The sequence below is a fragment of the Capra hircus genome, chromosome 19, assembly GCF_001704415.2.
Source record: "Capra hircus breed San Clemente chromosome 19, ASM170441v1, whole genome shotgun sequence".
Lineage (NCBI taxonomy): Eukaryota > Metazoa > Chordata > Mammalia > Artiodactyla > Bovidae > Capra > Capra hircus.
In genome coordinates, this window is record NC_030826.1 from 50,400,010 (window position 1) to 50,416,284 (window position 16,275).

Sequence of the window (16,275 nt, forward strand, 5' to 3'; positions counted from 1 at the left end):
GGCAAATAGGAAACCCCAGTTCCATCCAGATAGAAGGTTGAGTCTAGAAACCCTGTTTCAGGGCTCAGTGGCAAAACGTTTAGGGTGAAATCTCCCTTTGTGCTCAGCTGGTGAGAAGAGGGTGTGCCACACCTAGGCTGCTGTTGTCTGTGTGCCCGCCCTGGCCATGCCTCCCAGAGGCTGCCACTTTTCCCAGTTGTTAGCAGCAGGGTGAGCCCTTGAAGGATTTATTGCCAGCTGGAGCAGACCAGGAAGTACCCTTTCACTCCCACCCCCTGGCCAGTGACCACATGCCATGCCAGGATGGCTCCCACAGGGCTGGTTACTGCCTGGCTTTCCTTACCCCACGGCCCCTGTGGGCTTCTGGAGGTGGGCCCCTGTGCTGGGTACCAGCACAAACTACCACTTTCTGCAGCAGCTGGCCCAAACACAAATCCAAGTCACAGCCACAGGGGACAAAGACCCTAACCAACCTCTCCTGGGACCACCAGCCTTAGGCAGGGGAAGACAGACTGCACAGCCCAGGGTCCCCAGGCCCAAGACCCTTCTCAACAAAACTCAGATGCCGCTACCTCTGAAACAGCCCTACCTTTGGATGTGAAAGGCTTCCAGGCAGCAGCTATAGTCTCAGCCAGCCAGAGGAGCCCCAGGGCCAGCCAGAGCCCCTCCAATTCTCCCAGTCCACTTCCTAAAATGTCCAGTGAAAATCTTCAAAGCTAGGGTTAACCTGTGCTGTCAGCAACTTGGTTTATTGGGCAAGGGCTTTCAGAGGCTGGCAGGCCAGAAAGGCTAGTAATACTGTCTTGACTTGGATTTTTCAAGCTTGATTTTGATTTGTGAACTCAGACCCCAAGTGCCAGGTTGGACAGGCACCCTGCCAGCAGCCAGGACTTTGTTCTGGTTCCTCCCCTGGTGAAGGCTAACATGAGGTGGCACCTGTAGGACCTGCATGACGTGTCTCTTGGGTCCCAAGTCTAACCTGATCCTCCTGGTTCCACCCCAAACCCGTTTGTACAGCTCAGTGCTCCTGAGCCTGGCCTCCCCGCCCTTATGAGCCAGCACCTGTGACCCTCTCCACTCCCTCCTGTCTATGGCACTCAGTCATCCCCAAGCTTTTGGCCCCTCAGCGATCCGCCACAGGGACCCTTCTTCCACTGAGGAGTGTGGCGACAGGCACCAGATCAGCGCCTTTCATGTGACTACTCACCAGTTATTGCAGCTTACTAGAATCTTCACACCCAGCACTGTCATGCTTTACAATCCAAGTCCATTTCAGTCTACCACGGCCTCCCTCACCACTGCACCTGGTTCCTATGTCCCACCTGTGTCCCAGCTCACCTGTGTGCAAACCTTTTCGGCCCATAGCACAGCCCTCAGCCCCATGCTGCTGCTCCGTAGTAGAAATCTGCAAGTAAAGAGGATTCCTGGGTGTTCGTGAGCTTGCTGTTAACTCAGTACCTCCAGTTGGGTTGAAAAGGAGTTGTTTTATTCTGAGAATGTGCTTGCTTTTTTTTCCCCCCCACACCATGTGGAACACAGCATCTTAGTTCCCTGACCAGAAATCCAGTCTGTGTCCCCTGCAGTAGAAGCCTGGTCTTAGCCACTGGATCACCAGGAAAGTCCAGAGAACTCTCTTTCTTTCTTTCTTTCTTTCTTTTTGGAGGGGGATATGCATTTATTTTTAATAATAAAAAAATTTCCCCCAACAATTGAGGGCCATGACTCATTCTGTCAATTCTCACACGTGTAGCTGCCTGGACCCGGGGAGGAGGACTTGCAACTTTCTCAGGACATGTTTCCTGTCCTCCCTCCACAGGGGACGTCAGCCTCCAAACCAAGGTCAGCCTGAGGTGTTTGTTTTTCTTCCAACTTCAAGGGCCAAAGCCAGAGAGAGCTCCTCCTAACTAAAGGAGGACCTTCAAATCCTTGAGAGGGTGTCTGAGTTCCGCATGGCCCTCCTGGACAGCAGGGGTGACCACGCCAGCGTCACCACACCTGGCACGTCTGAATCACCTCCTTCAGAGCCTTCACCACCTCCGTGCTCTTGTCCTTCATGTCCAGGGCGAGAACTCTCCAGCTTCTTGAAACACAAATGCCACCAGGTTCTTTGTGAAGACACGGATGAGAGGCTCATCCTTCCCGAAGAGGACTTCAGTGGTCAGCATAAGCTTGCCGACGTCACTGGTCACACTGCTGGGTTCCAGGGAGACCCATCTTCCCCAACTGGGTCACCACCACCAGGATGTGACTGCTAAACGCTGTGCAGACCCCCTGGGTGGGGACTCCACACACCACTGCAGTCTTCTGTTTGGATATCACCGATGGTTTACCTTCCATAGCTGAATCTGCTCAATGGCACCCAGCTACCCGCCATGCTGCCCGCGCCCACCTCGCCCAGAGAACTCGGAGCAGTCTTTATCAAAGCACTTGATCACTCAGTTGTTTAACCAGTGAGCACCTTCTCTAGGTGTGAGACCCCTGGAGGTCATCCTGAGCTGACTGTGCTGGGTTCAGAGATGCCAGAGCCACAGCTACCAGGTGGGTAGGCTCTGCCCTCCAAGGACACACTTAGTTCAGGGCACTGGTATGAGTGACCATGGCTTCATCACCTCTTCCTAGAGTTGCCCTTGAAAGGCCTGTGAGTGGCCTTTGGAAAAGACACTAGCTCTTCCCTCACGGCCAAGGCCTGCAGAGGTGTACACTGAACCTGGCCTATGTTCTGGGGGACAGGCTGCACCCCTGCACCTCACCCAGCTATTTACCAACCCCAGAAACTGGAGACTGGGGCTACCGCCATACCTGGCCTCCCTCCCACTTTGGGGGAACCCCACTTCCTTGCTCCTGCACAGGTCAGTGCACAGGCTGATTCATGATGGATAACTGTGCTTTGAGAAGGTACATCAACGCAGACAAAGTGTCGAAGTATCATGCCCCCACCCACACCAGAGCCCTAGTGAGGCCCTGGTCCTCACCGAAGGATGACTTGGCTGTGTCCATCTGGCTGCAGAATAGTGGCCCTGTCATCACCTGCATCAAGATGGTTTTGACCAGGAAGTTCAAATTGAACCACAGTGAGGCTCAACCATCACCAGCAGCTCAGATCCTTGCTCTTCTGCATCTGGTCTGTTCTTCCCTTGGTTCCAGTAGTCTCAACTATTTACCACATGCTATGAGGCCAAGCTCCCTCCAAACCGTCACCAAGTGTATCTTCATTCTGTTAGCTGAAAAAACTATAAAGTCCCCAAATTTAGGTATCTAAACTCAGATTTCATGAGTGCCTCTCAAATTGAGATGTGGTACAAAGATCCCTTGTCTCAGGCCCCAAATTGTGGTCTGTAAAACAGTCATGGCAATCACAAAAATGTGGGAAGATTGGGCAGGAGACATGAAGCAGTTCCCACCGGTTCCCAGAGAGCAGAGCAGGCCTGTGATGCTTATTATGAGCCCTGCCTGCTGCTCAGTGGGCCAGCACCCAGGCCAGAACACGGAAGTGGGGTGGAGGCTGCAGACACATTATTCACAGCCTTTTGTTTTGGGAGGCCCAGCTCCTGTAAAGTACCCCCCAGGAGGTACAACCACTTCCTCCTGACTCTTGCTCTACTGGCACTGGGGGAGGGGCACAGAGAACCTGGTCTTGACCTTCCGAAATTCATATTCTAGAAGGAATACTGCACAGGATGTGAGAACACATGCCCTCAGGAGCAAGGTGTCAACAAATGCAACTCTCTAAAGTACAAAAGCATACTTTTTCTGTTTTACCATTTTTAAAACCAAGATGTTACTATAGCCAACGTGTACATTTAATGCAGCAAGCAGTGTCTCTCTCCTGCCGTTATTAAATTGATGATGAGTCTTAGTGGGGGTGGCATTTCACAACCGAGGAAGTGGACACAAATGGAGAAGAGAGCGTCCACGGGGTTGGGGGTTGGGCTTTGAGCCTTTGAGGGGAAGGCGCTGCTCCGTCCAGAACTGCGATGCTGGACAGAAGCTAACATTCCGGCCACGTATGTTATTTGCTCTGAAGTCACATTAAAGAAAAAGAAGTCTGAAGTTTTAATACTTTCACTTAACCCAACAAAATATTCCAACGTATCCATACAAAAAGTCATCAAGGAAATGTACACTCCTCTTCCATCCTCAATCTGTGTGTTCACTATGTGTTACACTCACTCCGGGTCACACTGCCCGGTTGCATTGTAGAGCTCGGTGATTGTGGCCGCTAGCCAACCCCGTGGCGGACGGCGCAGGTTTACCCGGTTGCCTGAAAGCTTCCTGGAGGCCGCTTCGTGGGAGGCAGCCGGTAGGGAGGAAGGGAGGTGCCCACACTGGACGGTGCCGGACCGGAGCCTCTCATCACAGCTCCGGTGGACCTTGCTGGCTCCTACATCGCATTCCGCCTGGGGCCGTCCCCGGCTCCCCGCGCGCTGCCCCTGCGACTCGCTCTGCCGTTACCGAGTAGCGCCCTGGCCACTCAGGGAGGTCACCCCGGCAACGCCTGCACAAGAGACCGGCCTCCACGGCAGGCGCCGCACGAGCCTCACGCGCGCCGGAAGCGCGTCAACCCAGCTTCCGGCCTGCCGAGCCGGGGGGGGCGGTGTCAGGTGGGGATACGCGGTCCAGTCAGAAAGCAACACGAGGGGTTTCGGAGGCGCAAGCGTGGCTCCGCCCCTCAGCTGAGAAATCCTCCCCACTGCCACGTTCGACAAAGGATCGCACGGGGAGCGCGCACGTCTTGGCCAATCAGGAGCCGCAGAACCCGGGTCCCCGAAGGTAGCAGCCATTCCAGGCCCGGGGAAGGTGTATGAGAAAACCACCAGTCACAAGTCGAGAGAGAGAAAGTTCTTCTCCAGGAGCCAATGAGATGCCGGGAGAGAGTGCGAGCGCGAGCTCCTCGACCAATCCCGGGCGAGGGCGAGGGAGGTACTTGTAGCAATTCCGAATCCGGGGCCGTGACTTGTGTGGGCCCCCAATGCGAGTGCAGCGGAGGCGGGCCCCGGACCCCCCAGGCCAATCGGAGGCGGGCACGGGCGGGGGCGCGCGCGGCGGCCGGACTTATAAGAGCGGGACGGGCGGCGCGCGCTCTCGTGGCCTGCTGTCCTGGCGGCGCCAACTGAAGCGCCGCGTCTGTGCCGACATGCTGCGCCGTGCTCTGCTCTGCCTGGCCCTGACCGCGCTGTTCCGCGCGGGTGCCGGCGCCCCCGACGAAGAGGACCACGTCCTGGTGCTCCATAAGGGCAACTTCGACGAGGCCCTGGCGGCCCACAAGTACCTGCTGGTGGAGTTCTGTGAGTGCCTCCAGCTCGTCCATCCGTCCGGGCCGGGCCTCGCGGCCACTCGCGGGATGGAAACGAAGCAGGGACAGAGGAGGGGCCAGGGGCACCAGGGTGGACTAGGGGACGGAGAGGGGGCTGGAGGATGGGGGACCTGGGCGCCCTTCCCCACGCTTCCTTCCCTGGCCCCGCCAGAGATGGGTTGGAGTCTAAAGGGGTGTCAGCGGGCCACCCCTAGACGCGCTGACTTCTATCCCCTGGAGAGGCCCATCTGTAAGCGGAAACAGCTCACAGACCTGCTGTCAGCGTCCCTACGCAGCCCGCGTCCTGGGGGCATCCCTCGTGCCCAGCTGGACCTTGATGACCGAGGGCAGACATCCTGGATGTGCCTTTGTGCCTGACGTCCACATGGCAGGATCCCTCTGTTCGCCTAAGAAAAGTAGGGTGGACTCTATGAACTGCCACAAATACAAAGGACTATGCAAGGGGTAGCCTCCGAATTGCTCACCTGGACCAGTTCCTGGAGAGCCCTACCCCTGCCCACACCACCGTTCACCAGGGACAGCTGTCTTCTGATGAACAGTGTTGCCCACCAGAATTCAAAACCTTTGTTTGTGTTCGTAAGTGTATGAGCCCTATCTCAGGTGGAAATCACAGCTGCTAACCTGAGTTGAGAGAGAATCTAAAGAGCTTGTGTTAGATGTGAGTCTCTGGCTGGTGTGCACAGATGTGTGTCTCATCTTTATGACTCGTCAGTAAATATACAGCAGCCATGGCTTTAGCTTTAGCTTCTTAATTTCTCTGGTTCCGAAAGGGAAATTATGGGACCCAACTGCGTTAACTGCCTGCAGGTAGTAGGAAGTTATTAACCACTGAAGATGAGGGAGAGTAGGAACTAATGGTTTGTCTTTCATGCCCCCTATCCGATACTGCTCGAGAGTATCCACAGCCCCTGCATTCAGAGGGGTTATCTTGGTACAGAAATAAAGATTTCATGGAGGGAGGTACCAAAGGAAAAGGGAAGGGAGGCGGTGGAGTGGGTCAGTGCTGCTTTCTAGGTCTTGCTTTCTCTCTCAGACGCCCCGTGGTGTGGCCACTGCAAGGCTCTGGCCCCGGAGTATGCCAAAGCAGCTGGGAAGCTGAAGGCCGAAGGTTCTGAGATCAGACTGGCCAAGGTGGATGCCACTGAAGAGTCTGACCTGGCCCAGCAGTATGGTGTCCGAGGCTACCCCACCATCAAGTTCTTCAAGAATGGAGACACAGCTTCCCCCAAAGAGTACACAGGTGAGAACGTGGCACCGTCCTTTCTTTCCTGGTAGACAGGGTCTTGGAAGATAACAGGCATGGAGGAGAAGTTGTTCTCTGACTGGGTTCTAGGGTCTAGTTCAGCCTCATGGTTGTGTGAGGAACATTTTCTCAAGTGGAGAGGGTCATCTCACAAGGTGCCTAGCCGGCTGAAGCTGGTCCTCAGGTTGACCAGTATGGGGGTGAGGGGAGGCTGAGCAAGTGGAGCAACACGTTTCAGCCTTTGCTCACTCTCTTGTGTGCCTGCCACCAGGGCAAGTGTGAGGGCCTTTCACAGAGGAGGGGCAGACAGAGATCAGCAGGTACCAAGCTGGGGCTTGTGGCAGTCGTATTAGAGCTCAAATCCAAGCCCAGCTGCACTGGCCCCTCCCTCAGTCGCTGCTCAGCTGCCTCCCCTGTGTAGCCCAGTCGGTACTGGTGACAAAAGGGGAATCTTTGTCTGTGAAACTGGTTCCGTGGCTTATCCGCCCAAATCGTTTAAAGCAGCCCGTCTTGTTCATTCTGACATCAGCTCTGATCTCAGTAGGCTGCTGTTCTGTTGCTCCCACTTTTACTTGTGTTCACTTTTGGAATGGGAGTGCCAAATGCAGAGTAACCACAATCCTGTCACTAACACTGAGGTCTTGTCGATGAGAAAATCCTTTTGGACTCCCCCGTAACTGATAGCACAGCTTTTATTAATTCTAGGCAGAGTCCTTTTAAATGTGAGATTTGGCAACCCTATTCTAGGTCAGACTATGTAGTCACACGAGGGGATAAAGGGCAACTGGTCTCAGTCTTGGGAGGAGCAGATTTTTTCCTTCTCATTTGATCTGCCATGATGGTGTGCATCGGCTGATCTCTTCCTCCTGCCGGTCCAGGAGGTGTGTAGGTTGAGGACGCCTGACCAGTCTGGGTGCACGAGGCAGTAGAGCCCAACCTGCTTTTTCAAGGGGAAGCTGGTCTCGAGGCTGTCTTGCTAAGCAGCCCTTTCTTCTAACCCTACCACATCGCCAAATAAGACAAAGCCTAGTGTGAGACCACTGGGGGGAAAGTACGCGTGTGTTTAGTGAATTTAAATATCAAGGAAAATTTACAAGATGCAAAAGTGTTAGAGGGAAAAAAAAGGTGATTTATGATTTGTTATCCAGAGGTCACTGCTGCCATCCCTTTCTTTAAACACATTCACGATTTGCCATATACTCATACAAGCCTTTTTAACTTTTGGAATTCAGGTAGGTATGTAGACAAGATGCCTTTCCTATGGCAAGGTGGTGTTTTGCTCTGGTTTTCGCAGAGAGCTCGTATAAGGATAGGTGGGGAGGGTGGGTGCCTCCCTGATATCAAGTGGACCCTGCCTGTGTTTGGGCGCAGCCGGCCGAGAAGCCGATGATATCGTGAACTGGCTGAAGAAGCGCACGGGCCCTGCCGCCAGCACGCTGTCTGATGGGGCTGCTGCAGAGGCCTTGGTGGAGTCCAGTGAGGTGGCCGTCATCGGCTTCTTCAAGGTAGAGGCTCGTTAACTTCACCCTGGGTCTTCCTCCCACCTGCCGTGACCTGGGCACTGGGGTGTCCCCCATTGCTGACCAGGGCAGGGGTCCTCAGTGTTGGGATGGTGGCCACCTCTGCTTCTTCTCTCCAGGACGTGGAATCAGACTCTGCAAAGCAGTTCTTGTTGGCAGCAGAGGCCATTGATGACATCCCGTTCGGGATCACATCTAACAGTGACGTGTTCTCCAAATACCAGCTGGACAAGGATGGGGTTGTCCTCTTTAAGAAGGTGAGTGCGCTACCACTGCCCCCGCCCCCCCACCCTGGGGGTGGGGAGTTGAAGTTCCGGCTGGTGTCGCCTTTGAGGACCTTGCCCAGGCGGCGCTGGCTGCTGGACTGCGGCCCGCCTGTTATCAGGGCCCGTTTTGCAACGTCAGGTAGTAGGAGCCTCTTAGACTGTGGCCTTCAGCCCTTCAGCTGTGGGCCCTATGTCCAGCTTCTGTGTTGGCCCCATTGCGATGTTTTATGCAAGCCAAGTAGCTTCAGAGGGTTAGCTTTTTAAAGGAAAGCTGTGGTGAGACAGACGTGATAAAGTTTAGCGTTTTAACCACTTTTAAGTTTTCGGTGGCATTCATTGCATTTGTGGTACCGTGCGGCTGTCACTTCTGTTTGCTTCCATGGTGGGGTATTAGTGGCATGTGTTCCCACTCTGTTGCAAGCTGGGCCTCAGGGCTCCTTTGGGCTTCCGCAGGCTCCCCTGGCCCCATGTCTGTTACGCTTGGTCATGAAGGGGCCCTGTGTCTCTTGACTTCTCCACACTCTTGCTGGGACACAGCTGGTATTGCTGTGTGTGCACAGCAGTTGGTGGGTGATCGGGGTCTCTTTTTATCTTAGCCACCAGATAGTGGGTCTGGGGCTGGCCAAGCATGCATGGCGACCCTTGGGACACAGCTATCCCCGGATTGGGTACAGAGTGGAGGAGGAGGGAAGGCTGTAACGGGGGGAGCTGGCGCTGGAGGTATATCTTCAGGGAGAGGGGCTAGACCTTGGACTCCTGTCCTGTTTTGTTCCCAGGGTTAGAAGGTAGTTGTAGCATTACAGCAAAGTGGTAAACTGAGTGATGAGAAAGGACACAATGTTTGGGAGGCCCAGTCCCCCCGCTGTGTGCACTCCTGAGTGGGGTACTGCTGAGCCTCTAGCACCTGGGGGTAGGGAGGGCAGCCCTCCCAGGTGCACTGGGTTCTGGGGTAGCTTGCGTTCAACTATTTCTGAAGTCCTTTCCTCTTCCTCAAAACAAGAGGTATTATATACATTCTCTTTATCCTCGCCCCATCCCTTAAAGGGAACAGAATTGCTGAATTAGTTAATTGCCTTCCCAAAGGTACCCAGGAAACTTATTAACGGCTGATTAGCAGAAGACCCAGCCAAATTGGATGGAGTTGAGTGGAATGAAGGTCCTGGGGGCCTTGAATAGAACGTCTTGGGTGCGTCCTGCAGTTCTGGGTGAAGGATGGGGAGATTCAGGCCTGTGGTGCTTGCAAACCCCTTTTCATCAGCTTGATCCACACTGTCCTTTTCCATTACTCTTGAGATCTGGAGTGGCACTTGTCACACTGGATTGATGCTGGTTCTGGTGATCACATGTCCTTGGAGGTTAAGAAGGATGATTCTTTGTTCTACAAAGACTGTAGTCATGGTTGCTCGTCTCTTCTCGGCCTCAAGTCTCTGGTATCTACGCAGGGAGAAGGGAAACAGTGAGGGGGGCTTCCCTCTCCCACTTGCTGGCTTCTGGCAGCCATGCTGGAATGTCATGCTCCCTTGAGCAGTTGTGAGCAGGAGCCTGGCAGAGCCCGTGGGCTTTGTGCTGAGGTGTCAGTTGGGGTCACAACTGCAGTCGGGCAGACAGCTCTGTGGATGAGAGGAAGAAAGTGCAGATTCCCCGCTGGCCCACTGGCCCCATTCTCCGCCTTTACTTGCTCCTTCAGGCTGTTGCCTAGTTCCTCAGTGTGAGCAGGGTCTTCTGTGTGGGCAGCCTTGAGAGATGAGACTCCCAAGAATGGCCAGCTGCCACGTGCAGCTCTGAGTCTGAGTCCCAGCTTGGGTCTGTTTGGACCACTGGTTTGAGAGCTGATCGTCCTGTGTCTTTGTTTGGTGTTTACTTTATTTTTCTCTTTCATCTTTCAAGCCAGGGGCTTAAGAGTGGGGGTGGGGCCTTATTTTTGTGACATATTCATTGCAGCCTGGTGGGGTGGCTTCTGCCCAGGGCCCCAAGACCTCCTGCAGCTGTCCCCAGATAAACAAGGGCTGTTTTTCACCAGAGGAGACACTGAACACAGTGTAATGTGCACCGTTACCTCGACCAAGGTTGTGTCCCAATAGAGACACGGCGGTTTTGGAGGAGCGGGGATGGCTGTCTGTTAGCCTCTTAACGGGAGATCCTCTTTATGCCTGATGGAGCCTGGCCATGGCCAGCCTCTTGCCTCCATGTCCTTCTTGTCTCTCTGCACCTTCCCATCACGGGTGTGGGGAAGGCAGAGCCAGCTTCAGCTCTTTATAAGGGGGTGGGGATGGGAAGTGGCTAGTTACTTTGGGAAAATGCAGAGGGAAATGGCCAGGCAGGGAACGTGAGTGGTTTCTCTCTATAGGTCCCATCTGAGTTCACACAGGTGACGGGAGGCCCAGGCTGACCAGCCGCACAGGCTGAGGCACCACTCAGCTTCCTTGAAGGGAGCTGTGTCTGCCCACCCATCTGGAGCTGGGGCCACACCTCTCAGCTCTGTGGCCTCAGCCTTCGCTTTTTGTGGCTCTGGGACTTTGAAACTCTTTTCAAATAGATTATTGAAGTTCCCAAAAACCTTTTTTTTGGTGTGGAATACCTACCCATTTTTATTGTGTTAGACGTGTTAGAACTGAGAAATTTAAAAAAAAATCCTGTTCGTTCTAAGATAACAATAATAAATATTACATGTTACCAATAGAGACGTTTTTGGGGGGAATTCCCTGAATGTCCAAGGTTAGGAATCCATCTGGGATTCAATCCCTGGTCGGGGAACTAAGACCCCACAAGCTGCATGGTGTGGCCAAAAATAATAATAAACATTTTTATGAAAATTAATTTTTTCCCAGACAATGTTTTCATGGTTAGGGTAGTGTTTTAGATTTCTGCTGGTCTCTAACGTCTGTCCGAACAGAAGACAGCTGGGTTCTCCTGTTTGCCTTCACTCTGACGCAGTGTCACACGCCGTACTGCATACTCTGGGGGGGAATGCATGACAGGGCACCTGCCGTCTGAGCGTGGCTGTGAAAATCAGTCTGACCTTGCGGCCGCCCTGGAAGGGCCTTGGGTCCACAGGGCTGAGGCCCACATTTGGAGGGCTGCAGGTTTAGGGACTTGGCAATGAGGGAGTCCTCTGGCACCCCACCTGGGACGTGGGCTCTCATGGCTTGTCAGGAACGTGCTGGGGCAGGGTCTGAGCCAGCTGCTGCGGTCTCAGCCTGCGGGAGGCTGCCTGCTGGTGTTCGTGGGGAGCCTCCTCCTGGTGGTTCGTGGTTCGTAGGGAGCCACTCCTGGTGACCTCACTCTTGCCTGGTGCCCAGAGGATGTGTTCCGGCAGCCATCACCTGGTTTTTGCTTTGGATGGAGACGTGTGTGTCCTGCCGGCATCCCCCCACACTGCTGTCACAACCCATACAGGAAAATGAGGGCGTAGACTGCCTTCCTGGCCATGGTCAGCTGGCTAGGGCCACAGAGGGCTTTGTGGAGAGCCTTGGCACCCACGCCTTTTTCTGTCCACAGTTTGACGAAGGCCGGAACAACTTTGAGGGGGAGGTCACCAAGGAGAAGCTTCTGGACTTCATCAAGCACAACCAGTTGCCCCTGGTCATCGAGTTCACCGAGCAGGTGTGTCTATGTTGCTGATTTTGCCCTGGTTGGGGAGGGTCCTGACGTTTGGTCCTGGGGACCCTGACTTACAGAGACCAGTTGTGTGGTGGCCAGGTGTTTGGTGGCCTGGGGGCCAAGGAGAGAATAGCCCGTGTTGATAGCTTGGTCTGTGTCTCAGACCAAATAACCTGTGTTTCCAATGTAGACAGCCCCGAAGATCTTCGGAGGGGAAATCAAGACTCACATCCTGCTGTTCCTGCCGAAAAGCGTGTCTGACTATGAGGGCAAGCTGAGCAACTTCAAAAAAGCGGCTGAGAGCTTCAAGGGCAAGGTGTGTGCTCCCTGTGGTCCGCAAGCAGCTCGGCACCCCCAGGTCAAAGGCTGATCGGAGGGTTCCTTCTGCCTTGGGACAGCCTGTTTTAGTGTGGGATCCTGGTTGTTGGGGATTGGGCAGCAGGGAAGTATAGGGAGCCCTCATTGTGCGGTGCCATCAACGTGCCTTTTCTCTCCCAAGATCCTGTTTATCTTCATCGACAGCGACCACACTGACAACCAGCGCATCCTGGAATTCTTCGGCCTGAAGAAAGAGGAGTGCCCGGCCGTGCGCCTCATCACGCTGGAGGAGGAGATGACCAAATATAAGCCAGAGTCAGATGAGCTGACGGCAGAGAAGATCACTGAGTTCTGCCACCGCTTCCTGGAGGGCAAGATTAAGGTGCACACCTTGTCCGGGTTGGGGTTGCTGAGGATCCTTGGGGCGCATAGAGCAACTAGGTGGCAGAGGGGTCCCCAGGCAACTGCGCGTGCCTGAGTCTTCTCTACTCGCCCTCCAGCCCCACCTGATGAGCCAGGAGCTGCCTGACGACTGGGACAAGCAGCCTGTCAAAGTGCTGGTTGGAAAGAACTTTGAAGAGGTTGCTTTTGATGAGAAAAAGAACGTCTTCGTAGAGTTCTGTAAGTGAGGCCCTCCACTCCTCTGGGCTTGCTGGGGCAGGACACTTCCCGGCCCAGCGAGACGCAGAACGGCTTTCTTTCAGATGCCCCGTGGTGCGGTCACTGCAAGCAGCTGGCCCCCATCTGGGATAAGCTGGGAGAGACGTACAAGGACCACGAGAACATAGTCATCGCCAAGATGGACTCCACGGCCAATGAGGTGGAGGCGGTGAAAGTGCACAGCTTCCCCACGCTCAAGTTCTTCCCCGCCAGCGCCGACAGGACGGTGCGCCCACTACTGAGGGGAATGCGGAGGCGTTGGGGGGCTGTCAGGGGGACCGCATCTCACATTTCATCCCCCCTTCTTGCAGGTCATCGACTACAATGGGGAGCGGACACTGGACGGTTTTAAGAAGTTCCTGGAGAGTGGTGGCCAGGATGGGGCCGGAGATGATGACGTAAGTAGTCATTGGACCTGGCGGGCTGTGGGGCGTGCTGCCACGCAGTGCTACATGGGGTGGGGAGCGGGGTTGGAAGGGTCTTTAGGCGCCACTGTTTACTCAGGAATCTTTGCAGACACATCCAGCACGTTCTCTGTTGGCTGAGGTGCTCTGCTCGGCGTGAGCTCGGTCCTCTCCACATCAGCTGGGGGGAGTGGAGGGGATGGCAGAAGTGCGCCTGAGCCAAGAGGGTGGGGCTGGGTCGGGTGGTGGAGGGAATGGTCAGTTCAGGCCACAGGGTCCACCCGGAAGTGCAGGGATGTGGGACCAGGGGCAGACCTGGCTGCAGGGCGCAGTGGGGGCAGTGAGGACCGCCAGGGCGGCGTGCGCTCCTGTGATTGGTGGGCTGTCACCAGCCCCTTGAGCTCCAGGACTTGAGGGGTGGATATGACACACCAGTGGCTCCCTGCTCAGTCTTCATACTTATGCCATGGATGGAGTAGATCCAAGCACTCACCTGCTTGACAGCATGGGGTGAACTCCCAGGGCACCAGTTTGCTTCTACCCTATATTGTGGGCAGGAGCCCCCATACCTCGCTGTCGTCCGGAAGCCCACCCCACACATCCACGCATCTGCTCATAGAGACCACAGTTGGCTGCTTGTGTCTGAGTGCCAGACTGGTCCCTCGTGTCCTCACTGTGGGCTGGAGGCCTCAGCAAGCTGGCCCGGCCTGGACTTCTCACATCCCTTCCTTTCCATCATATGTCCCAGGATCTAGAGGATCTTGAAGAAGCAGAAGAGCCTGATCTGGAGGAAGATGATGATCAAAAAGCTGTGAAAGATGAACTGTAACGCAGAGAGCCAGACCTGGGCACCGAACCCGGCACCTCCCAGTGGGCTGCACACCCAGCAGCACAGCCTCCGGACGCCCGCAGACCCTCCCGGTGAGGGCGCGTCAATCGGAAATGCAGGGAACTTTTCTGAAGCCACACTTCACTCTAACACACGTGCAAATCTAAACCCGTCTTCCTTTGCTTTTCAACTTTTGGAAAGGGGTTTATTTCCAGGCCAGCCCAGCCCATCTTGGTGGGCCTTTTTTTTTAAATCGTGATGTACTTTTTTTGTACACGGTTTTGTCCAGAGTGCTCGCTAAAATGTTTTGGAATCTCACGCTGGCAATGTCTCTCATTCCTGTTAGGTTTATACTATCACTTTAAGAAAATTCCGTCTGTGGGATTTTTAGACATTTTTGGACGTCAGGGTGTGTGCTCCACCTTGGCCAGGCCTCCCTGGGACTCCTGCCCTCTGTGGGGCAGAACCAGGCAAGGCTGGACGGGTCCCTCACCTCATGCGGTATTGCCTTGGTGGAGCGTGGCTCCTGCATCGTTTGATTAAATGGAGACTCCGGTCTCTGCTGCAGGCCACCCCCCCCACCATGAGCGGAGGGTGTGGCTGGGCCCAGGACAAGCCCAGCAGCCCCCTCCGTCCCCAAGCCAGGGTCCTTATTGCTCTGTGATGTCCAGGGTGGCCTGAGGCCTGCACCAGGCAGAACTGGGACCCTTCGTTTCCAGGCTGGGAGACAGCCAAGGATGCTTGAGCTGAATCACACGTTGACAGTTCTTCAGGCATTTCTACCACAATATTGGAATTGGACACATTGGCCAAATAAAGTTAAAATTTTCTGCCTTTTGTCATCTCTGCCTTACAACTTCTAGGTACGGGGATGGGGGTTGGAATTCTGACATTCTAGGGAGAGGAGGTGAGCTTGGGGCTGCTCTTGTTGAGCCATCTTTTTTGGAGCGTGGCAGACACTCAGAAGCATGTACACATCCCATGGGCGTGGAGCTGACACCACGAGTCACCTAGTGCGTGTGGTCAGGGTAGGGGGAGGGCTGCCTCCTGGCCCTGCTGCTATGCTGTCCTGCTGGCTCACCTGTGATGGGGGTCTGCAGCTTTACCTGCTGTGGGCACCCAATGGTCAAAGCATGGATTCTGCTAACATGCTGTGTCAGGACACGACAGCAAGGGGGACACAGGTCTGTTGTGCGAGAGTACCCCCTGCCCCCGCAGCCTAGAACCACTGCAGCTTTGGATGAGAAATTGGGGGTGTTCAGCTTCAAGAATGCTGTACTCAGAGACTTCCCTGGTGGTCCAGTGGCTAAGACTCCGAGCTCCCAATGCAGGCAGCCTGGGTTTGATCCCTGGGGAGGGAACTAGATCCCACAAGCCACAACTAAGAGATCCTGCCTGCTCCAACTAGGGTCCAGCATAGCTGGAGTAAATAAAAATAATTTTAAGTGCTGCTTATCACTAGACCTTTGTGTAAAAAAGAATCTGATGTTAAGAGAGCCAATCTCTTAGTTTTAAAAATGTAATTTGACTCCTTAGAGCCTCTGCTTACGCATAATTTGTATAAGGAAGAGTAGTTCAGCTGACCTTTCCTTCCCCCTGCACCCCCCAGACTAAAACAAAATTCAAAAACCATGACTCAAAGCTGTAATCCTGGCTACAGTGGCTCATGGCACCTGAACCTGGCCTGGGGACACCTCTTGGGCCTTGGGGTTCCACGAGGGCTCTGAGTGGGACATCCACAGGGGCCAGCAGGGCTCGGGTGGGCATCAGTCCCCAGCCAGGGGACCTCTGCCCAGGGCAGGGTTTCCTGTCTGTTCTGTGCACATGTCTGTAGGCACAGTGGGACACTGATGTCATTCTTGGAACGGGTGGAGACCCAGCCCACTTTGGGAGGTCAAGAACAGCAAATGTGGCTAGGTCTCCCAAGAAGCCCAGGCTGTCACTCCACATGCTCCCATCAGTCCCTCTAACATGCTGCCCAAGTAGGAAGGATGCATGCCTTACCCGATTTGCAGCTTCTAGTTCTGATGCTGCCAGGGCCTTGGAGATGGCTGGGGCATGTCTGGCAGATGTGACTGTGAGACTTGCTATGAATGTGGTTCCCTCGGTGGTCTCAGTCTG

The 16,275-nt window shown here is 54.6% G+C and overlaps 1 protein-coding gene and 1 pseudogene across 1 annotated transcript; one reads left to right on the plus strand and one right to left on the minus strand.

Moving 5' to 3' along the window:
* LOC102169622 lies at window positions 1,465-4,561 on the minus strand (annotated as a pseudogene).
* Window positions 5,053-14,991, plus strand: P4HB (prolyl 4-hydroxylase subunit beta). Its single transcript, XM_005694059.3, has 11 exons — window positions 5,053-5,285; window positions 6,348-6,554; window positions 7,929-8,062; window positions 8,197-8,334; window positions 11,842-11,946; window positions 12,134-12,259; window positions 12,443-12,643; window positions 12,762-12,882; window positions 12,966-13,147; window positions 13,233-13,319; window positions 14,074-14,991. The coding sequence occupies exons 1-11, from the start codon at window positions 5,135-5,137 to the stop codon at window positions 14,152-14,154; spliced, it is 1,533 nt and encodes a 510-aa protein (XP_005694116.3). The 5' UTR covers window positions 5,053-5,134; the 3' UTR covers window positions 14,155-14,991.

Bases quoted from the DNA above. Each gene is read 5' to 3' on its own strand.
- P4HB (XM_005694059.3), top strand. From the start codon at position 5,135: ATGCTGCGCCGTGCTCTGCTCTGCCTGGCCCTGACCGCGCTGTTCCGC. The intron at 12,260-12,442 runs GTGTGTGCTCCC...TTCTCTCCCAAG, and splicing joins CTGAGAGCTTCAAGGGCAAG to ATCCTGTTTATCTTCATCGA. The intron at 12,644-12,761 runs GTGCACACCTTG...CTCGCCCTCCAG, and splicing joins TCCTGGAGGGCAAGATTAAG to CCCCACCTGATGAGCCAGGA.